The sequence below is a fragment of the Sceloporus undulatus genome, chromosome 4 (genome assembly GCF_019175285.1).
Source record: "Sceloporus undulatus isolate JIND9_A2432 ecotype Alabama chromosome 4, SceUnd_v1.1, whole genome shotgun sequence".
In the NCBI taxonomy this organism is placed as follows: Eukaryota; Metazoa; Chordata; class Lepidosauria; order Squamata; family Phrynosomatidae; genus Sceloporus; species Sceloporus undulatus.
Genome location: NC_056525.1, coordinates 56,907,459 through 56,931,565, shown reverse-complemented (window position 1 = coordinate 56,931,565; position 24,107 = coordinate 56,907,459). Strand labels below are relative to the sequence as shown.

The 24,107-nt window shown below is 40.5% G+C and overlaps 1 protein-coding gene across 1 annotated transcript in view; it reads left to right on the top strand.

Annotated features, from left to right (window-relative positions):
* Nucleotides 1–706: 706 nt before the first annotated feature.
* MAPKAPK2 (MAPK activated protein kinase 2) overlaps nucleotides 707–24,107 on the top strand; it is a 111,628-nt gene continuing 88,227 nt past the window's right edge. The window contains exon 1 of the mRNA XM_042463025.1: nucleotides 707–1,283. Within this exon, the coding sequence (XP_042318959.1) occupies nucleotides 993–1,283 (291 nt within the window). The 5' untranslated portion in view covers nucleotides 707–992. The remainder of the gene's footprint in view (nucleotides 1,284–24,107) is intronic.

Genomic DNA, 24,107 nt, shown 5'->3' with positions numbered 1-24,107 from the left:
AACTCTTTGTCTGGCTCTTTGCTATGGAATTCTGGGAGTTGGAGTTTGTTTGTGGGGTCCACAGACTCCCACCCCCTCCCCTCTGACCAGGAGCCCCTCTCTCTCCCGCCCCCTCCCCACCTAAGCCCCGCCCGGCTCCTCCCCCTCCCCTGGGCCCAGCCAATCAAGGCGAGGCGGGTGACATCACCACAGGGAAGCCGACCCGGGGAGGAGGAGGAGGGAGGAGGTGCTAGAGTGTAGCGATTCCTTTTCCTGTCTGGGCGCCTGAGGGAGGAGGAGGCGGGAGGAGGAGGGAGGAGGGCCGGGGCAGGGGCCAGGAAGGAAAAGAAGAAGGAAACGAGGGGAGGAAGGAAGAAAAGAGGAAGAGGAGGAAAAAGGAGGAGGAGGAGAAGAAGAGGAAGAGTAGAGAGGGAGAAAAGAGGGAGAAGAAAAGGAAAGAAAAGGAAAGGAGGGAGGAAAAAGAGGAGAGGAAGAAGAACGGAAGGAAGAAAGAAGAGGAAGAAGGGGGAGGAAGAAAGGGAGAAGAGAGGAGGAAGAGGAGAGGAGGAGAAGAAAAAAGGGAGGAGGAAAGAAGAAATGAGGAGAGTAAGATAAAGATGACAAATATGTAAGAAAAAGAGAGGCTGAGTAGTCGTATAAGAAGTAATAAGATGCAGGATAATATTAGAGAAGAGGTAGGGATAAAAAAGATGAGGATGAGGAGGAGGAAGGGATTTGAGTCTGCTCTCTCCTCTCTCTCTCTCTCTCTCTCTCGGGGCGCCTGCTGGTTGGGGAAGCTGGGCGCCTCTTTGCGGGGCCGCTTTAACAAAGGAAGCACCCTCCCTTTTGGGGGGAATCCCGGCGGAGGAGCGGCAAGGAGCCCGAGTTTCCCTCCTCCTCCTCCGTCTCTTGGTGCGGAAAGTTGTTGGGGAAGAAGGGAGCGGAAGGAGGAGGGAAGCGGGGCGCCGAGGGCGAGGCGTCCAGGACAGCAGGGTCCTCGGGCGGCTGCCACGATGCTCTCCAACTCCCAGAACCAGAACCCGCCGGGACTCTTCCCCGGCCCCCCTCCGCCGCCGCCGCCCCCTCCGCCTCCCCAGCAGCAGCAGCAGCTGCAGCAGCAGCAACAATTGGCTCAGCAGCAGCAGCAGCAGTTCCCCCAGTTCCACCTGAAGTCTGCCCTCCCGATCAAGAAGAATGCCATCACGGACGACTACAAGGTCACCACCCAGGTCCTGGGGCTGGGCATCAATGGGAAAGTGCTGGAGATCTTCAGCAAGAAGACTGGGGACAAGTTCGCCCTCAAGGTAAGGAAGCAGGGCTTCTCCATTGGGTGGGTGTTTTTGTGGCCCCCCCAAAAGCTAAAAAACACTCCTGGACTGCATCTATATGGGGAAAATAGCCACTTTCATACCGCTCTAAGGTGGCGCTCTGGTGCCACAACTAACTACCATTCCCAGAATTCCACAGCCTTGAGCTGTGGACCTTAAAGCAGTATGAAAGCAGATCATTACTCCAGCTCTTTTTTGCCCTGCTCAGAATGGAGGACATTTGGAATTCCTCCTGGACTGAAGAGGCTGGAATGGAGGACCTGTCCTGGAAAATGAGGACACCTGGTCAGCCTGGGCCCTCTAGGAGTTGGTATTTCTAGGTGGCTGGAAATCTGAATTGAAAAAACAGTGATCCAGTTAGGATCCAGTTCGGTAAGACGCTTGGTGACTCAGGATCGTCTCCAGTGACCTCTGAATAGGAACAATATTTTCCATATAATGTATCCAGAGGTAGCCATCTTGACCAAATGTGTGTGTATTGTGTTCCTTTGAGTCTTTTCTAACTTATGGTGACCCTAAGGTGAACCTGCCTTGTGGGTTTCTGGACAAGGTTGGTTCAGAGGAGGTTTGCTGTCGCCATCCTCTGAGGCTGAGAGAGTGTGACTGGGCCGAGGTCGCCCAGTGGGTTTCATGGCTGAGCTGGGAATCAAACCCTGGTTTCCAGAGTCTGGCGCACAAACCACTACACCATGCTGGCTGACGACAGTAACAATGACAAGAAAGGTACCACTGCTTTTGTGGATTTGGGATGTCAGCGTGTGAGTTGTAGCCATCCTGTTTCGCCTTGTGTGCATACATAACACCCACACACACATACAGAGGTTGCATCCACACTGGAGAAATAATTGGGTTTGGCACCACTTTAACTGCCATGGCTTCAAAAGGTGCCACAACCAGCTACCATGCCCAGAATTCCACAGCATGCAGCCATGGCAGTTAAAGTGGTGCCAAACCCAATTATTTCTCCAGCGCAGATACAGCCATAGAGAGAAAGAAGAGGTGATCCAGTGGAGGCACTGTTCTGTGGCCTGGGGGAAGTTCTCTCCATACTATCGGAAACTTTTGTGCCTTCTTCCTCTTTCTCCCATTTTGAAAACATGAAAGAAGGGGCATCACTTGATGTGGTAATCCCCTCCTGGATCTTCTTCTCTTTCTCCTAACCTGACCATCTTTCAGCTGAATCCAGCAAGTTGAAGGAATCAGGAGTTTCCCAAGTGGAGAACATGGGAGTGAAAGAAAATCACAGAGAGAGATGCAACAATGCATTACCTTTCAGGCCTAGGCATGTTTCAAGGGGGCCCTGAAGTGTTATTTTTAACATGGGAGGCCCTTTGACGCTGGCAGGCAGGTGGGTATTTGTTTGGCCTACTGTTTGGAGGGAGAGCAAATGACTCCCCCCCCATCCATCCTTAAAAGTGACCACTCTTACAAGCAGAATGGGTTCTTATGGGGTGACCAGATGCCCTGACCACAAAGGAAGATAAGGCATCCCCAAATGGAGGACGTCCAAGAGAAATGAACGAGTTGACCAATTAAAGGCTAAAAACACTCCTATAAATATAAATTAATGCATCTTAGTCCTGCTCCGAATGGAAGTCATCTTGAAATTTCTCCTGGACAAAAGGTTGAAATGTGGGACATGTCCTAAAAAGGACATCTGGTCACCCTCAATACCCAGAAATGCCCTTGGTGTGGTCTGTGGTGCTCACTCCCTGATAAGTATAGACTGGAGGCAGCTTTTATTATTCATTCCCCAGAGATGTGAACTTGGGTGCATCTACATTATACAAATAACATAGTTCGACACCACTTTAACTGCCATGACTCGCTCCTACAGAATTCTGGGATTTGTAGTTTTGTGATGCCTCAGCATGTTTTGGCATTTGTAAACTACAAATCCCAGGGTTCCATAGTCTGGTGCTACAGCATTTTGAAGTTGTGTCGAACTGCATTATTTCTTGCACGTAGTTGTGCCAATAAGTACAATCAGGCTGTCTTTGGGCTTTTCTTACTTAGTAACCTTTTGATTGATATTTCCCGAGAAGGTTCAGCTACAAAAAAGTAACGGTGTTCCAGTTTTGTCCAATAATCTCAGGGGGCTCCAGCCTGCAGCCTTGTGTGTGTGTGTGGGGGGGCACTTTGGGATCAGCCTGCCCCCCCCTACTCTGGGATCCATTCATGTTTTCCTGGAGGCAAGGTCATCTTGGGACCTGACATCTGAATGGAGGCATATAGGTCTGAACTGTCACCTATATAAATATAAGGTGTTCCATTCTTTATTCTAGTGTTTTAATACATTTTGTGAATGTTGGTATCCTAGGGTGCATCTACGCTGTAGAGATAATGCAGTTTGACACCACTTTAATTGCCATGACTCCATCCTAGAGAATCCTGGTGTTTGTAGTTCTGAGCCCTCTTTGGCAGAGAAGGCTAAATACCTTGTGAAACTACAAACCCCAGGATTCCATAAGGTGCAGCTACAGCACATAAAGTGGTATCAAACTGTATTATTTCTACAGTGCAGATGCATCCCTAGCCTCTAACACAGTGGAATGGGGGGATGGGAGGGATGTGAAGAGCAGCTGTTCTTGGCTTCCCCATCTTGTGAGGCTGCTTGAGAAACTTGTCCTCAGTCCTCAGGGAATGAGTTTTTGTTGTGGTTTGAACATGTACACATTGTCCTCATTCACACGAGTGTGGTTCCTCTCTCATTCTCCTAGCCCTATTTTTGTTAAAGTCCCATTGCTGTGTTAACAGAGGCCTCCCAAACGGTTGTGGGTAGATTCTTGGAAGGGGGAGTGATGGTTAGTTTCATCATCACCCAGATAAACTGCTTGTGGCTCTTCATCCATGGAGAGTGTCAGAGGGAGGGCAGGAAGGCAAGGGTGTGAAATTCACCAGCAACAGTTTTCTGCTTAATGGTAAAAGGAATGTGTAATTGCCTTTGGGGAGGGCCTTCGATGACGAATCTTCTCCTGAGACAGGTCACCTCCTCTCTAAAGGCTATTAAAGAGAAAGGCCTTCAGATACAAGCGTTGCCCCATGTAATAAACATGAAGCGCTTTGCAAAGAAAATTGAGACTCTAATAATAATAATAATAATAATAATAATATGGGTTATTTGTAATCCGCTTTTCCAGGGTTTGATTATATTATCATCTTGTCATGTATGTTGACAGGTTCTCTCAGCTTGGGCAATGGGAATGGAGCGGGAGGTGACTTCGCTTTCTGGATGCCTTCTAGGGAGTCATATTCTTATAAACACTTCTAAATATGTCCTCATGCTCATACACTAAGAGTATCTGTGGAGCCTTTCCTACATGATATTTAACCCCCATGTGAATTTTGTGGGGTAAAAGCAGAAGAGAACCATTTAAAAAATTCAGTGTATATTCTAGATATGAAGGCATTTGGATAGGAAATGGGAAGACTGGTTTGGTTACCATTTTAGTGCCAACTTAACCAGTTTGCCAGATTAGTGGACAGACAAAAACATGGCGATATTTGACTTCTTACAATTTTTGGGATAGAGTTCGTCAATGGAAAAAAAACATGTACAGATTTGTTTATTGATGAAAATAACATGCGAAAAGAGAGAAATTGCTTGCATGTAAACAAATCTGAAACACTCTGGTGTAGTGGTTTGAGTGTTGGATTTTGATTCTGGAGAGCAGGGTTCAGATCCTGGATCAGCCATGGAAACCCATTGGGTGACCTTAGGCAAGTCACACACTCTCAGCCTCAGAGGATAATAATGGCAAATCCTCTTGAAGAAACTTGCCAACAAAACCCCATGATAAGTTTGCCATAGGGTCTCCATAAGTTGGAAATGTCTGGAAGGCAGACAACACACACAATGTTAGGGGAAAATGGCACAAAAAATGCTTATATTAGGAAATTAAAATGCATATAGATTTTCATGTGGACTTTAAAATTTGACAAGTGATGTCAGAATGAGGTAGTAAACCAGACTAGAAAAATGGGAAATTAAGAAAACCCCAAAGGGACCATTTTGTCTATCTCTGATTTGAACACATGACTTTAAAAGCATATTTGCATTCCCTGTAATGGGGCTATAAAATATAGCTTAGGATCTGCTGTAAAAAAAAACCCTTCTTCTGGTTTTTATCTTTATTTGCCACATTGATTCACATATACAGTCTGTGAGAGAAGTGTCCCTTAGGAATACTTGTTAAGAGTTTGGTTATTTGTATAGTTCTTAATAAGTCAAGGAAATACAGGAAATATCTTATTTCATAGTTCATAGATGGGTACTGAAGCGGAGAGTTGGAAAGTAATCATCCTGCTGTACCACAAGGCAAAGTTGCATAGATTATTGGAAGAGATTTGAACCTGGGACTTCCTGTTCCACATCCAACCATTCATCTATGTCAGGATGGCTGTGACTTTTTTAAAAGACCCACGTGGATCAGAAGACCAACATTTAAATCTCTGCTTGGTTGTTAAGTTGACAGGCTGACCTTCAGCCACATTATTATTATTATTATTATTATTATTATTATTATTAACGATCAGTCTCTCAGCCTAGAATAAGGTATGCTGAGAGCTAAAGCAGCTTTGTAAAGACTGCATACGTTACTGGGTCACAGCATTTTTACTCATTTGCCTGCCCTCACCTATTCTTGGTTGAGTGCCATGTTCCGGCTTGTGGTAAAAGGCAAAGTTTTCAGCATGTGGTTGAGCACTTAGTTATTAAGAGTGAGTGACCTTTGTGCTTTTGTGGATGAGGCTGAATGAAGTGGGAATGAGCTCATCGAACCCTGATGTAGCAGAACAGATGCAGTACCTTATGTTACAAGATCAGTTTTATATCTCCCCTCCATGTGTTTAAAAAGGTCAACTGATGAGTTCAAAGCACTTCCCTGCAAACAGAAAAGCAGCACTACAGGGAATTTAGTAGGACAGTACCTGTCTCCTTGATCAGGGAGATATACACACAAAATAGGACTTACAAATGTGAATTTTTAAAAGGGGGGCTAATTGTTATCAATATTGCTTTCTATTGATATTCTGTTATTAGTTGGTCGCATCCACCAATCTTTTATGGTTAAATATGAGTGTTGTATTTTTATATGTTGCAAGCTGCATTCTGAGGGTTGGGCCTTACTTAAGAGGTGATTTAAATTAACTTAAATGGAAATACAAACAGATTTTAAAGTAGCATTTTTAACCTGGAATTTGCACCGCCTGTTAAATGGACAGGATTCCATTACCCCATTCTCTACTGTCTGAGGCATGGGCAGATCAGTCTCTGATATAGAAATAACACAAACCTATCTTGCAGGGCTGTTGTAAGAGGGTGCAATAAGACATAAATTAAATGAGATAATTAAAACTCCTAGTCTTTCCCAACCTCCCTCCTGGTACTTTCTCAACCTTCCTCTTGATACTGATTTGAATAATTTATATTCTTCGTGGCTATTCCCCAGTGGAAATTTAAGTTAAAAGCTCCACATAGGCCTGAGCAATCTCATACATCCTAAAATTTGTTGTATTTTTGTTTTGAAACATTTTTTTTTATTATTCCTAACATTTTATTTAATGTTTGTCTGTCCCTGCCCTTTTCATTTCAGAAGTGTCTGGGTGTGTGAGAATGGCATGCAGTTTACTGTATACTAAGGGGAAGGTTATAACTTCTGTGAGTGTGTGTGGATTTTAGATATTACTAGGGTGTGTCTTTATGGGTTGTCTTCATAATAGACTAATAAATCTAAGACATTAGTAAACAAAGCCAACACAACTCAAGCTCACAGTTTTCAAAAGAAAAATGACTTGAGTATGGAGAGGACATAAACCAGTAGATAATCATTCATGTTTCTTCTTATATACAATCGTATTAAAAGGAGAATTGACATCAGAAGGGCTAAATCTACTGTCTCCCAAAAACTATGGAATGTGACTCATTAGATGTCCATCATGATTTCTAAGTATTGCATAGCCTTGGTTAAAGAAGGTTGAGTTAGAATGCTGTTGGACAAAGCTTTGTGGTATTTCATCTATTGTGTCAAAGGTTGTATGTGTGTGATGACTTTGGAAGGACTTCCACTAAACTTTATATGACTATTGGAAATGTAATGCACACTTTTAGGTGCTGCCTGTTTCAGAAGAGCAGAACATTCTGTGTTTTAGATATAAATTTGCTCCCACACATTAGTTGCTCAGAAATGCTATATGTTATCCTGTTAATTGCAAAAATAAAAGAAAAAACAACAAGTCTCCTTCTGTTGCAATTAAATCTTATTTCCTCTTTTTCAAAAAACAACTGCTTTAAAAGCAACTGAAAAAGAAAACTCAGGCATTTCTCATACAAAGAGAAATCCGCCTGGTTCTTCCATCAGATTGTCAGTGTAGCAGCCACAAATGCTGCGCTTAAGAAGAAACTGTTTAAAAGAAAAGAAAGAAACCCACCTTTTACTAATTCAGCTGAGTGGCAGATTCCTGTATTTGCCTGAAAACATGAACATTTATCAGTACTAATATCTGAGCACGCTAATTCTGTCTCCTCCTTACACACTGTAAATGAGTAGGCTCAGTCTCTGTTTTGTCAGAACACTCAACCAATTTAGCAGTTGCTTCAGCCACTCAATATTGTATCTTTCTAAAACTCCCTTATGTGAAACAACCAGAAGAACAAGAGTTCCAGCAGAATAGGAGGAGTACTAGCAGCTCCATGACCACCCTGTGTGAAAATATCAGTTAGACTGGCCTCTACCTCCACTCATGTTGTCAGCTGTGGAGCATAGTCCTGAATTTTGCTTTGACCTTTAAATTGTTTGGATTAAAATGAAGTTTATAGCCTGGGAATAAATATATATCAGTGTGGTGTGGTGTGGTGTGGTGGAGTGGGAAGTGATAAGTTACAGGATGTTTAAACTTTGTGCTTAGAACCTTGGTCTAAGTAATCTTCTGTTACTTACAGATACGAGAAATATAATGTATCAGTCTAAATGCGGTGGTGATCAGCAATGACTGTATTAGCTAATAGTTAGTGAAACAGAGCTGAGTTAGGGGGTCAGATAAGATCCCCTTCCTCTCCCCTCTGTATATTCTCATCTTTCCAATAAATAATAAAAGCATTCATGTACCATGTTGAAAGTTCAAAGGGCTTCACCTACATAATTTTAGTAATCTGTACAGCAGCCACATAAAATTACTCATTATGTCCTGCATTCAGCATCATGCTAGTTGATGGCTGCTATCACAATGGCAACAGCTTCCCCTTCCTTCTCCCTGCAGCCCTCTTCCACATGTGAACAAAGGCTATGGAGAGGTTCCCAGTCCATGAGAGTCAGTTATGAGAGTGCATGAGTTGTCCTCTCCAAGTTCCACTGAAAGAAGCAGTTCCATCAGCAGAACCACTCTGTTGGATCCTGGCCATGACCCACAGATGGTAAATGGGAAGTCTTGGCCACAGGCAGTAGCTTGCTTAGTGCCAGTGTCCTAAGTTTATGGCAAGGATGAGATGTACTCGTTATCTAGAAAGTGGCAAAATTCCTTTTTTGGACTACAATTTCCAGACTCCTTCAGCCAGCGTGGATACCTATTTGGCAAGTATAGCACAGTCATAAGTGACCTCTTCTATTTTTATTAGATGCTGAATTTTTGAGACTTTTAGCAGATGAAACAACTCTATATATTACCCCAACTCATCAGTGGAAGATATTTTTCTTGATAGGTGCTGATAGAGGCTTCTAGATGAATATGTACAGCCAAAGAATGGAAATACATGGCTTTCATCCAGTCATTTTCTGTATACTGTAGAACTTAAGGGAACAATTTAGCAATGTCAACATAAAACCAATAACTGAACAAACCAGATACCAGGAACTAATTGCAACAGAACTTGTCTTGTTTCCGGTGATGCTGCTTGTTGCCAGGAGCTAAAGCTGAAACTTTCCATACAGTTTCATATTGCAGCTTCCTGCAAGTATTGCCCATCTGATGTTTTTGTTGTCATTTATAGTTTCTAGCATTCATGAGTATTATTAATGCAATTCCTCTTCAAAGGGGAAAACAGTTGTAAACCTTTTGAATGTTAGATTATTGCTTCTGGTTCTGTTTGAGCTTGTTGGGACTTCCATGGAAAGGATTGTTGTTGAATATGTTCCCATTTCATGTACTCTTACATAACAGTGTATAACTCATCTCTGGCACTTAGAATAGAAATCATGACAGTAAACAATGGCACTAGTAGTCTCTGTCATTGGTGTCCATGCATGCTTATGTTAAATAAAATATTAAACTTTTTTAAATAGTCAAAGTGTATAGGTTGACAACATTTAGCATATTACATTATTTTAATTCAGGAGTGTGAGAGAAAAATCTTAAAGATGACTTTGAAGAAATGTTGACAGGTCACTGATTAATGCAGTAAACTCTAGCCTATTGTAAATGAGATTTTCATCTGGACTGAATGCTTCTCCTCTAGGCAGCAATGCTATAAATTGGCAAAGGAATTGTTCACTTTCCATTGGCACTGAGATCACACCATGGCAGTTATGGCACCCGTTCTGCCGCACAAAAAGAAGCCCCTTTTGGGGCTTCTTTTTGAGCCATGTGCAGGCCGCAATGTGTGGTTGCTGCAGCCTGCTTCCGGGGCAGAAAGGGGTGGGGTCTCACAGCCCCTTTGTGCCAATCTGTCCAGCCTCGCAGACTGTAAATTCTTCCCTGATCTGTGTTTACAATTCAGATTTATATGTGGTTCAGGATCAGATACATGAATGACTTCCTTAATTCAGCTTCGTATGAAAGAAAATCTTGGTTGGGTGGAGGATGCTGGAAGCTCTGTTAACCCTATGTAGATATATGCAAAACATTTTCTTTGGGGTGCATTTGCACTATGCTTTGTGGCTCTAAATTTAAAGGTGCTTAGAAATGGGACTTACCTTCAGTAAATTGGCACTGCTTTATCTTTGAAATAATTTTAGCTGTCAGATTGTCGTACAGCTCGACAGCTTTTGTTCTATTTCTCCATTATTCAGCCTTTGTTCTAACTCTCCATTATCATTTGTTGCAGAAGATAAGACAAATTGAGATGGCTAAAACTGTTTTCAGCATTTTTCATGCTTTATGATACTCTTGGTATCATGAATTCTACACTATCTTTGTGGTTTCTGACTATCTTTGAATATTGTTATTAATATTTATATTTAAATATTGCAGAGCTCTGTGGACAGGCTTAAGGTCTTAATGGTAATATGTATGCTTATGTGCACTTGGAAACTCTAGGTTTTTTACCCAGCTTACTGAATCTTCTTGTGACACATTTGTGATTTCTTTATTTCACTGAGTGTAGAATATCAAAAAACAAAACCTGCCATTTACAAACATGCAAGTCTTCCACTTTCAATTCCACCTTGTACCTGACTTTAAATTGTCCTGCACAGAACAAGTCTATTCATAATGATAGCTAGGCATTGTATAAGTTTGTTACTGTCTTAAGCCAGTCTCATTTTGATGTGGTTAATCCATTTGCTGCTGATTAGTTGTTTAATCAAGCATTTCATTATGGCAGTCAGCCCAGTCTGTTTCAGAGCAAGGTACTTGGATTTATGCTGATTCACTCTGAAAGGGATTCAGTCACTTTAAACTGAAAGATGGTTTCACCAAAGAAGTTAAAGAGTGCCTTTTGTCTGAATTGTGACTTGGAAATGTTATGCATGATTCTGAAAGTGTTGGGTTCAATCAGTGTAGATCTTGCTTGATTTGGATTTAGACATAGGGAAACTGAAAAAAGATATTGTGCGTGTCACCTGTTGAAACTAGTGTCAGTATTCTGTCTGGATGGGGATTTGCATTTAACTGCTTGTTTTATTTCATTGGTTTGGGTTATATTTAAAATTCCCAGTGTCCAAGCATGATTTTCAGATCAGGAATAAATTTTTAGCTTATTTCTTCCTTCTTTGCTTGTCATTTGCAAATTCCCTCTTCTGTTTTGTGTTGTTATCATGTTTTAGTGTTGGAGTTTGTGGCACAGGGTTTGAATAGGGCCATTTTTGCAAGTGCTAATTGTTGTTGATTCAGTTATTTCCACTTCTAGAGGAGATAAATAATTGGATCTCATAATTCAGGTTCCTTTCCCCGCCGCACAGGATTGTGTTCCAGGGCTGCTTCCTAACCCATCAAGGAACATGGAACAGGCTGAATTTCAGTCATTTATATATTTAATCCCATTCTCCCCTCTCAGTTATATTATTCAGTGCAAGGAACATTGTGGAATATAAAGCAGTAATTTCCTTACAAGGACAGTTCAGGCCCATTCAGTACCCATTTTCTCTGACAGGAATAACTAGACATCTGCTTCCTAATACTAATCTTTCAGGAAGAGCAAAACAACTGATTTTGGATTGAAATCCATCCTGAATTGTAAATATTTTAGATATTTTGAAGAGGTATCAGTTTTTGAAGATGAGTGTACTCAGCTTTGATAAGTGGGATGGGTTATGGGTGTTAACTCCATATTAGATTATTCTTGAATCACAGTCAAAATTATTTGGGCCAGAAAGGTTTCCTCATTTGTCTCCTAATGCAAATAAGTCAAAAGCACAGGACAGGAAACAGCATGGCTGTTGTTCTCTTGTGCCTCTCAAACACTGCCTGGGCTTGCAGTGTTGGATCCTGGGGAATGCCGTTGCTTTAGGTTAAAAAACACCCCTTACCTCTCGACTGATGTATGATTTTCTTCTACCCAGAAATCAGAAAAGTTACTTCTTTAGACCATAACTTCCAGAATCCCCCAGTCAGCATGGGGGATCTAGGGAACGTAATTCCAAAAAGTAACTTTTCAAAATTTTCTTCATTCTCTTCATTGCTGTGTATTATGAGGAACATGTCATATTGGATTACTTCAGTGAGTTGTTCATACCACTGCCTTATTCAAGCTGATCCGGAACCTACAACTGGCCTTGTCTTCTTTACACTGAGTCCCCAGTTCATTGCAAAGCCCAAGTGAAAGTGCTAGTTTTGACTTCTAAAGCCCTTTCTGGCTTGAAACATCAATACCCAAAGGAAGTCCTTTGCCTGAGGGAACTTGTATCATCAATCAGCTCTTCTCTATGTGCCTCCTCACTCTAGCTGCATCCACACTGCAGAAGTAATCTGGTTTGACACCACTTTAACTGCCATAGCTCCGTGCTAGAATTCTGGGAATTGTAGTTTGGGGAGATATTTAGCCTTCTCTGTCAGAGAGCTCTGGTACCACAATAAACTACAAATCCCAGATTTGTACTTTCCCCCCATAGTCAAGATTCATGGCAGCTTGCAGAAATTAAAACAGATACAGATTACAAATGCATAGAGGTAAAAACCACAAAAGATTATTGTTAAAACATAATTTAACTATATGCAGAATTTTATAGAAAATATTTTAAACATGTCAATTAAAATACAGGAAATAAAATTAAAATCCAGATGTGCTGTATTTGGATAGTATTGTTCACTTTGGTATTTTAATTTTATTTTAGCTTGCATTTTATAAAACAACAAAGAAACAAAACAAATGAGGAAATAACTGGTTAAGGGTTAGAAGCAGTAGACCCAAAATGAATGTAGAAGGTATTTTTCTTCATTGAGATTCCAGGGAATGGCAATTGGATGAGTTTCTGAGAATCTAGCATGAGAGCTACTTGCTTTTTAAAATAAACAGACTAATCTTTTAGGAGGCCTCAAGATAAAGCAGGGAACAGGATCATAGCAGTGGTTCCAGGTTCTTTTTGCCAACTACATTGATGAGTCCCTTGAGATGAAGCACAGCTGACTAGAAGAACATCATACACTGTTGATTGATTTCTCTGTTCACATTTTGTCCTAAATGAGTATTAAACCTCTTTGCTTGGCACCATATTGTTTCTGTGTTCTAAACAGTTCCTATCATATCATTGGCACTGATTAGTAATTGTCCGGCTTCCAGAAAGTAGCTTTGTTAGTGTCTTGTGGAAGCAGCTAATCTTGTGGCCTTTGAAAGACTAGCACAATAAATATGTCACTTTTTACATTGTCACAAGACTTTGTTGTTTGTCTTGTGACATCATCTCCTTAGCTTCTCTGGTCAAGCATTTCTTTTTGATGATCCATCAACAATCTACCTTGAGTTCAAGTACAATGTTTTTCTTGCCATCCCTTGCTTATTTTACCCTGCCCCTTGATGTTACCTTTGGACTTTACTCTGGATGAGTCTCACAAGCCCCCATAAATGAACTTTCTCCTACCTGTAGCTGTGTCAATCTCTGATCATCATTAGAATTCCTTTTACATTCCCTTCAGTATCTGTGTTTAGGAAGGTGGTTACTAGAGGGAAAGAAACTGCTTTTTTGGAGGAGGGCAATGGCACAGTTTGTGTTTGGCATGCTAACTTCCAATTTTGTCTCCTTGCCTTCAGGCAAACATGTGAAGTTTTTCTGAGGACTTCTAACAATTCATAACTGAGTGTTGTACTGTTTTGTACAGCTGTGCTTGAGGTTACTGATTTTATTACTGTTGATAAAGAAATATATCTACTAGTGTCTGTGTACAAATATATGTCTTCTGTTTGATCTACAGTGAGAGGGAAAAAAATCAGTATCAGCGTTAACTGGAACTGGCTGCAGGGATCATACAACTCCCCTACTCCATCTGCCCTATTGGCTGTCATTCTATTTCCAGGCACATTTCAAAGTGTTGGCTATATCTATTAAGCCCTATACTGCTTAGGTCCAGGCTATTCGACAGACCATATATCCCTGTATGAACTACCCACAGCCCTGAGATCCACAGGAGAGGCCTTTCCCTCAGCCCTCCACCTTCACAGGCTGGTGGGAACATGAGAGAGGGCATGGCATTTTGGGCCCTCTAGATCTTTTGGACTGCTTGCACAATCCATTACAATTGGCCTGGTTGGGGTGAACATCTGGGAATTGAAGTCAGAACATTTAGAGCAGGGGTGGGCAACTGCAGAGTCAGTTTTCTCATTGGAGAGAAATGTGGCCTCCTTGGAGCAACATGAATTGCCAAACACACACACGTGCACGCACGCACAAAACAGAATCTAAAACAAGTGGTGAGAAGTCCATGTCTGTTTTTAAAAAGGGGTATTGGGAAGGCCTGCAACTCCTGAAAGCTTCTAAGAGAGAAAATCCACCCATTTGAGAAAGTTCAGAAAAAGGACAATTCAAGGAGTCTGGAGGAGTCAAGAGCAACAAAAGAGACTCTGGGGACAGAATGATCTAAATGATGATGATGATGATTATACTTTATAGTGAAAATGTCCCTACCCCTGATATAGATGGCATATTTCCCCTTTCTTTTAGTATACAGGAGAGGTCTAGGTTTAGGTAGATCTGGGGAAAGCCACTGTACTGACCTTGTGGAATAAATAGCTTTATTCTGTATAAGCAGTGGCATCACTCAGGGCAGCGGTTCTCAACCTTTCGGGGGGTCGAATGACTCTTTCACAGGAGTTGCCATTGGAAAACACATATTTCCGATGGTTTTAGGAACCGACACACCACAATTTTATGGTTGGGGGTCACCATAACACGAGGAACTATATTAAAGGGTTGCGGCATTAGGAAGGTTGAGGACCACTGACTCAGGGTGTGTGGACCGCACTAAGTGACACCCTAAGGAGGGAGTGACACCACTACTCCTCAGATATTTGCATTTTGGCAGAAATGGGCTGTTTATCTGTTTTTGTTTAAAATGCTGTAAGAGATGGGGTGAGTGGGGTGAGGCTAAGTAAAAAGAGAAAGGGGAGGCCCCAGATTTTTTTTAAAAAATAACATTTTCAAATTTCAAAATATTTAAAATTTTAATATTTTAAAAATTATGCTTAAAATATTTAATAATTTCCTTTAACATCACATTTTACCAAATGTTCACATATGCTTATGTAAATGCATTTACGTTGTGCATATGATGATTTAAAGATATAATTTTAATTGTGCTAGTTATTATTGTCACAACTACTGCTGTTAGATTCAGTGATATATGGGAATTATGATTTATGAGTAATATTCGTACAAAAATGTGACTAAGGATTCTGTATGGTTTCATATGGGATGAGGTCAATTGTGGGGGTGGCACCAACCCTAGTGATGCTACTGTATAAAAGGCCAATTTTTATATATAAGTGCAGCTGAAAATTGAATTGCGGAAAAGTGACTTTTGTTGAACTGTCACTCATAGAATCCCCAGGACACCATGGTAATTGTAATAGTTTAAAAATGTTTTTCTCAATCTGTGACCCAGTGAAGATCTGGGTATATTTTTTGTTGTTAACTACCATCAAGTGGACTTTGACTTATGGTAGCCCCATGAATGAGAGACTTCCAGATCACCTAGCATCAACATCCCTGGTCTGATCTTGCACACTCTGAGCTGTAACTTCTTTGAATTGAGTCTATCCATCTGAAATGTGGTATATATTCTTATTAAAACTATGTTCAGAAATGACTGCCTCATGGGTAGAAGAGATGAGCTGTATAAATCTCTCTCTTACAGCAATTTTAACTCTCATATTAACCTCCATTTATTCCGGCCTTATGTTGGAGCTATATATTCACTGCAGTGATACAATGATGAATTGCTCTAGTGACCAGCTCTTCAAATAATCTCATTCTACTGGCTGTGAGTTAAGCCTTTGTCTTAAACATTTTGTATAGCAACATGGGCACTTCACTTTGTTTTCTAGTTACAGTTTTCCCCCAGGAAACCAAAGTGTGTGTTTTTCTGCAACAGTTTCAAAATTTCAAGTAAAACGTTACCTAGGAGACTTTCTTGTTCTCTTGTTCCTTTCTCTAAGGGCATGTGCAGATTGAAACAAGGTTAGTTTTTCTGTGTACTGGTTGGCTTCTTATTCCTATGCGTAATTTTAAGTATCTCAATTTACTTGATGGATGATGAAAATGACGATCCATGTCTCCTGAAAAAGACTTCTGGACATGTAGCTCTATTCTGTGTCTGTTTGTGTATTGAGCTCCCTACTCATTGTATACTAATGCAGGGCTTGTGTTTTGCACTTCCTACCTATAGACTTAGAATCATAGAATCATAGAACTCCTCCAGAGTCGGAAGAGACCACAAGGGCCATCCAATCCAACCCCCTGCCATGCAGGAAATCACAATTAAAGCATCCCTGACAGATGGCTATCCAGCCAAATAAAGGTGCTATTCAGCTAGTAGAGCTGGTAGAGATCAATTCATACAATTAGTATGCATTGCACAAACAAGCTGTGAGAAAGCTTGTGAAATTACTTGAAAAGTGGTTTGCAAGAGAGTCTTCTGTAATGTTTATTGTTGTGTTCTAGAGGCACTTCAGCCACTTGTAATAACGAGTCACCTTCCTGTAAATGCATAGCAAATTCTCATCCAGTTGTACAACAGGCTTGCAACCCAGTCCTACTCAGAAAGAAATGTTGTAGATTCAGTGGAATTGGCAAGTACGTGCAGGAGATTTATCTTCAGGATTGACTCTATAGTTGGTCCTCTGTATCCATGGATTCATCATCTACAGAATCAACTATCTATGGCATATATATTCCAAAAAGCAACCCTTGGTCTTGCCAGTTTATATAAGGGACACCATTTTGCTATGTTGTTGTATTTAATGGGATGTGTATGTCCACAGATTTTGATATCCATGAGGGTCCCTGGAACCAAACTCTAGAGCAGGGGTAGGCAACCTGCGGCCCGGCAAGGCCTTGGGACCGGCCCCAGCCTGGTCCTGCCGCCGATTGCCGCCGGGGCCTTTGGGGGGCAATTGTCTATAGAAGCCTCAGAAACATGCATTTATACTAACATTTTTTTAAAAATCAGCAAATTTTTTCGCATGTCCTCCATTTTTTTTAAAAAAAGTGTCTTCCATTTGAAAATTTTGTCCTATATTTGTCCCGGTTTATTTATATATTTAATTTTTTAAATAATTATTTAATTATTTTTTTTTTGGCTTCGGCCCTCCAGTTGTCTGAGGGACAGCAACCCGGCCCCCGGCTCAAAAAGGTTGCCTACCCCTGCTCTAGAGGAAACCAAAGGCCTACTGTATTTATTCTTTTATCACAGCAGCATGGAAGTCACAAGAGCACAATCTTTCTCTTGCACCATCAGAGTAATGTGAAAAGCCCTGAACTATACAAGAGGGAGGAGCCAGCGCAGTGTCTCCCTCCCCTACCAATGTTGATCTAGATTTTTAAGATCTGAAGTGACAATGTGGGCCTTTTCCATATGATGTAAGGAACACACCATTTCTCCAGTAATATGGGAAGGATAGCACTGCACTGCTCCTGCACCAGTGAAGTAAAGAGAATATCAAGCTTTTTGTAGCAAAGGTAAAAGAAGAAAAACAGTGAGTTTTGAGGAGAAGAGTTAAGGCTCATGTGTTCATTATAACAATCCCTCTTCTGGGCAGCTAATCTCCTTGTTTCTTATGTCTACTGGCATAACTAACCCACACAAATTTATAACACGTGCCATGCTCACACTCTAGGACAGGGGTGAGCAAAGTGTAGGCCTCCATATGTTTTTGAAGAGGAACTCTTATCAGTTCAAATCAGCATTGTCAGTCCAGCATGACCTCGAGGGGCCACGCAGTGCCAATGCTAGCTGTTCATGCTAGAATTCTTATTCTTAGCTATTTATAATGCAGTCATACAGTTCAATCTTCAGAATTGTCAGAGTTTGGAAATACTTTTACCTGAGCCCTTAGAAAATAGCTGCCAGTTAGAGTAGACAATACTGGAAAAGATAGGCTGTTGGTGTGACCCAGTCTGACAGTCTCAGATGTGTTCAGTACCCACAGTTATTTCCTTGTGATCAGTGATGGCTATGTCTATAAGACTGAAGTTTGTTTTTCTGTAGACAGTCTGTAGGCATTCATTAAATCTGCACTCCTTTCAGTTCCAGGCTAATTTCTTCACATTAATTTTTTTCTCTTTCTGACCCATTTTGTAACATCTTTCCTCATTATTTGATAGGACAATATGTTACTTTTGAGTCAGTATAACATGTAGGTCAGTTCCTGCCCAAGTTTAGCAGGCTTTAAATGCATTAAAGCACTGTACAAAAAGTGCATACATGGAAGACAAAGATATGGAATATGTGTTCTGTGCTGTATTATCTGCATGTTCTACTTCACTGTAAGGTCTATGCTCAAGCACTAAGTAAGGGTTGCACCACAACAATGTTTTATGTTTTTTGTGTGAAAACATTTATTTAGGTTAGAGTGAGCAAAGTGGGGTCATCCAGGTGCACATGTGTATTGGTGTACATATAAATGCATGTATGGTCTGACCAAGTTCCATCAACCCTAATTAGAAAAGCCCATGGAATTGGATGAATCAAATGTTCCCTTAACAAAATTTAGTCCCCTTTTCTCACTTGTAAATCTTGCCTCTAATTTAATTGCTTTGCTACCATTTTCTAAGTCATGGGCTGCTGGATCTGCAGCCCAACAACATAATTTGCCCACCTCTGTTTTATACGGCTGCATTTTTTTCAACTATATTAAATAGGTTGGAGTCCTAAACACACACTAGATAAGTGCAATGGAAGTCTGAGGAGGCAGAAGAGGTGATGGTGAGGTGAAGAGAATAAGCAGACATTGCGGAAAAAATACTATATTATTATTATTATTATTATTATTATTATTATTATTATTATTATGCTTTATTTATATAACACAGTAGATTTGCACAGCACTGTATATACAAACAATAAAATACATAATAGTAAACCTGCCCATGGCATACAATACATTAGGAAAGACTTAACTGGGAAAAATGGATATTGATGGAACACTTACAAGAGAGGAATGATATGGTTAGGGGGATAGCTAATCGATCTGTTTGAGCTGGACACTAATTCAAATAGCCTTGGTGGCAAAATAGCTGATATGGAAGTGGGAAGGGGTGAGATGGATGACTTTCATTCACGGTTTGGACTCCACTGGTATTTCCTGCTAAATGTGATCAGCTGTGGTTCCAAAAATAGCCTGCAACAAGGCCTCCTTTGGCACCACAGAGGCCCTCTTTATTTATCTTTTTGTTTACAGACAGCAGTGACAACTTGACATGGATCCAGTTCTTGATATTACGATTGAGGGATCTTAAATGTGTATCACTCCTTAGAAAAATCTCCTGTTTGGAAAGTTCAGAAAATGCTTCAGCATTTATGTGTAGAAAGTTATTTCTGAACAGCATAGGTGTGTGGATAGAAGGGTTGCATTATGATTTGAGAATGTTAATAAACAACTATGGAATTGTTCTTAGAGCAGCATGTGACTATAGTTTTTAATGGAAAAGTATCAACAATTCATAGAATAGAATCTGAACAGAAAAAAGAATCAACGGGCTAATTTTGTGGGCTGGACATATTGAGGAGTAGACTGACATATTGAAGAACAGACTGAGTCAGTGAAAGACAGACTGAAGATAAATCAGTCTTTACTAACACTAATTCACCCAGTTCTATCTATTGCACCATTAATTGGGCAAAATGGCTATAGTAACAAACTGTGCATACTTGTTTACGTAGCTATCTCTATCTAAATTAGAGATAGCTATACAAGTATGTACAGTTTGTGTTACTATAGCCATTTTGCCCAATCTAGAGTTTGGAAAAGTTCCCTTTTTGAACTACTTGCCTGGGAGTTGCAATCCAAAAATAAGGAATGAATTTCATGGTGAGTATGGTGCTTAATGATTTCTGTTCCAAGCCCTTATAAGTGGAGAACACTAGGTGATCTGTCCTGTATTACATCTCTGCTCTGTGCAGCTAGTAGTGCCAGTGAGAGCTTCTCAGTTAATTAATTTTAGATTTACAGCAAATTCACATATACATATGTATTGCTTGAGCAGCACTTAGAAAAAGCATGATTAGAATAAATAGTAGCTATGACTAGACATTAGTTATGACTAGTAGAGCCATTTTGTCACCTCTCTTTGAATACACTTATTAATGAACACGCTTCAAATGCATATTTTTGTTCTCCAGTGATTCATTGACGTTGATTCATAATTTTCACCTTCCATTCCCATCCCCCATTCCCACTGTGCACTCCAATGCACACATACTGTAGCAAAGCAAGAAACAGTACACTTTGTGTGTATAGCCACAACAATATTTTCCAATAGTAGAAGATATTTTTTTTTGAGGGAGGTTACAAATAGGCTATACTTTTTCAGGCATGAGTACATCTGACTGCTTAGGAATCAAGGTATCATCTTGACAAACTCTAGTGGTTTGTGGACAAACTTTAGAGGGTTTAGCCTTAAATGGTCATTCAGGATCTAATGTATTCTCGTGCTTAAACAGTTGCCAAAGAAAACTATTACCATGGGCTAGAGAAGGTCAAAAATGTCCCTGGCTCCAGTGATGGGTGGAGAATTATTTTAATTATATTGTACCTGTTTTAATTTTAAGGCTCCCTGTCTCTTGGTTTTGGGAGAAAGGTGGGGTTTAAATAAAATGAATAATAATAATAAATAACAAGCACCACCACTGTACTGTATAGGCTCAGTATAACTCTCTCCTACATTTGGGCAACCTTTAATCCCAAGAAACTCATAACACTATTGAAACAAACTCCAGTCATATGGAGCTAAGGCTACTACCATTGTGGGTCATTGTCTTACCATTGATATTCAAAAACAACAAATTTTGTTCCTTTGTATCTGGCTTTGTTCTGCCAGGATATATGATGTAATGGTTAAGCAATGGGTAACCTGAAATTTGTTATGCAATATTCTAATAGAGATTCTCCTCCTCTTTTGCTGCTTGGCATGTTGTGTAACTTAATTCATTTTCTTCTTTGTAGGCCAAGGTAACAAACAATTACTTTCCAAGCTAATCACTGTATAGTCTAAAAGGTGCTAGCTACAGGCTAATTCTGATGTTAATTTGTGTGAACTTTATGGACAGTGAATACAGATCAGGGTCTCATACAGCAATCACACATTCAAAAGCTAGATAAATAACCTGCATAATTAACTATGAAAGTATGGGTAATGGAGGCAAAAACAAACAGCTTCATTTATATACCACTTCATATTGAATTAACAGTGTCTAAGCAGTTTACAAAGTGTAAGCTAATTGCCCCCAACAATCTGGGTACTCATTTTAGTGACCTCGGAAGGATGCAAGCCTGAGTTGAGCTTGAGCCCTTTTGCTGGTATTGAACTCACAACCTTATGGTTTGTGAGTGAGTGGCTGCAGTACAGGCATTTAACCATGGTACCACCAGCAAAATGCATCCAGGAACACTCTAGGACTATACTATAGGCTGAATTACTAGGAAGGTCTATCCATGGAAGCAAAATGTTTCATTTTGTCAGATGTTTTGATTTCAATACTTGGCAGGGACTATTAAAATCCCCAACAGTGGTGTCATGGACATGATTAAACAGGGGCCCATGACAGTATAGCATATAATGCCTCTTACAAGAGTCCTTGATAGATAATCTTTATTGCCAATGCAATTATTTTCTTTTCCCCAGTACTTGTGTGGTTTGCAGTCTGATTGCTGAGAAACCACTGTTCACAGAGTACACTTCCTGGGTGACATCATCTGGACCAAATCATGATGTCAGTAAATGATGAGTATTTGGAAAAAACCCAGTTCTGCTCCAAGCAAAAAGCTCTGTAATTAATACACCATCAGTTAGCACTCAATGTTACTTTCATTCTATAACAGAAATAATTACTCTCTGAGCCTGTTTTTGCCCCTATTAAAAATCATTACTCTGCTGAATGGATTACACAAGAGGTGGACAACCTGATGTCTTTGAGATGTTTTGGACTACTATTCCCTAAATTACTGACCATTAAAAATGATCCAGCTGAACTACAAACCCCTGAAGCGGAACATCCAGCACTATAATATAAGTTGAATTGCTAGGAAAGTTAACAATTTAGCTTAATTAGTTATTGTTAGGTTAAAAACAGGGTTTGGGACACCCAGCTGTGTGAAACTGTGTGAAATTGATGACTTGTACATACTTGAAAGACACTGTGATTAGGTTCCTTAAGATAGCTCAGATTGCAACCCTGCTGCTAAGGGCTGTCAAGACAGAATTGGGTGGAGGACCGTTTGGTGTGTCGTCTGTGTACATAAATAGAAATGAATGATTTGATGGCAATTGCACCATGCATGGCTGATGTGTAAATAAAATAGATCAAACCAGGTGCTTTATAGAGCAGTCATTTCTTCTTCTGCCTCATGGCTCTGTAGTTAAAAAGTCATGCTCTGGCTGTGGGCCTCTCTCAATCTACTTCCTAAAAAATTTTTGTCCCAAAAACTGAAAATTAAAGAGAAGAGTTCAAAGCTCTAAATCAGTGGTGGGAATTTTGCCACCCTCCATTGGACTCCCAATTTCAGTCAGCCTCAGCCAGCGTAGTCATTGATGAGGAATGTTGGGAGTAGCATTCCAACAACATCTGGAAGACTGAATGAATCCCACATCTGCCCTGAATCACTGGCAGGCTGGCAGTTTTACAGAGTGTAATTTTTAATAAGTGAACTGTGGTTGAAATAAAGTTGAGGAGCAGTTGCCTTAGACAATAGAATCGTTTTCAAGCCTCTCTTTGTGTATCCAGAAGCAATAATAATATTCATAAAATTATTGCCAAACATCATTTCAGGGCAATGCAATGAAAGCTCCATTGTTAGTGTCTTCATTCAGCTGCCTTTTTCCTAGAACCTATCTAAGAAATTCATGGGGTTGCTGTAAGTTGACAGGCAATTTGGGGGCACATACACACTCACTAACAGACAGACCTATTTCATTTGGCTCAAACTGTGTTATAGTGAGATTGCTTTAGGAGCTTAGCACATAGCCTCTGCATGATTTATTTCTGAGCTCTTCAACATGATGCTTATGGGTATTCTGTTGCTGTATACTAGAATTACTGTCCTTGTATTTGTCACTGTGCTGCAAAGCAACATGCTGGTTTCCAGCTCTGGTTTCATTTTCAAGACCACCCTTCCCCAGGTCTCAGAAATTCTTAGAAAGTAAAAACAACACTATAGCTCAGTGCTTCATTTTGATGTATTCCCATAAAAGTGGAAAAATGAACTGGGAGGGCAGTACGTTGAGAAGCTAGATAGGATAACTGGAAGCTGTTGTTTTGTGGCTTCAAGTCATTTTTTATCTGTGGTGACTCACAGGTTTTCTTGGTAAGATTTGTTCAGAGAGAGCTTGACTTTACTTCCTCTGAAGTTGAGAGAGTGTGACTTGCCCAAGGTAATCCAGTGGGTTTCCATAGTCAAACTGGGATTTGAATTCTGGTCTTCAAGGATCCTAATCCAACACTCGGACCACTACACCATATTGGCTGGGACTAGAGACTAGGGACTAGCCTGAAGAAGAAGAGCCCTCCCTCCAGTCCATCTGCCTTGGTCCAGGCCTCAGAGGGAGAGAAGAATGCTGGACCTGATCCTCCCCCCACCATTCCCTTCTCCTTTTGTGTTGTCTCTTTCAGATTGTAAGCCTGAGGGCAGGGAACCGTCTATTATCCCCTCTGTTGTAAGCCACCTGGATTCCCAGTGATTGGGCGGCATATAAATAAATCCTATTACTGTATTATTATTATTGGGGCATTGTTTCTGTTTTATCTGGCTTGCTTTTTCATCTTTTCAATGTGTAAAATAAAAACAAAACATAGCCATATGATATATGAGTAGAAAGAAAAATCAAGGTTCAGGGTAATACTGCACTCATCACCCCAGTTTGTATCTCTCACATGTCATAATCAGTTTGAGTTCTTAGGTTCATCAGAAATCTGCTTCAGGCTTAGATTGTCCAAATCCTGTAA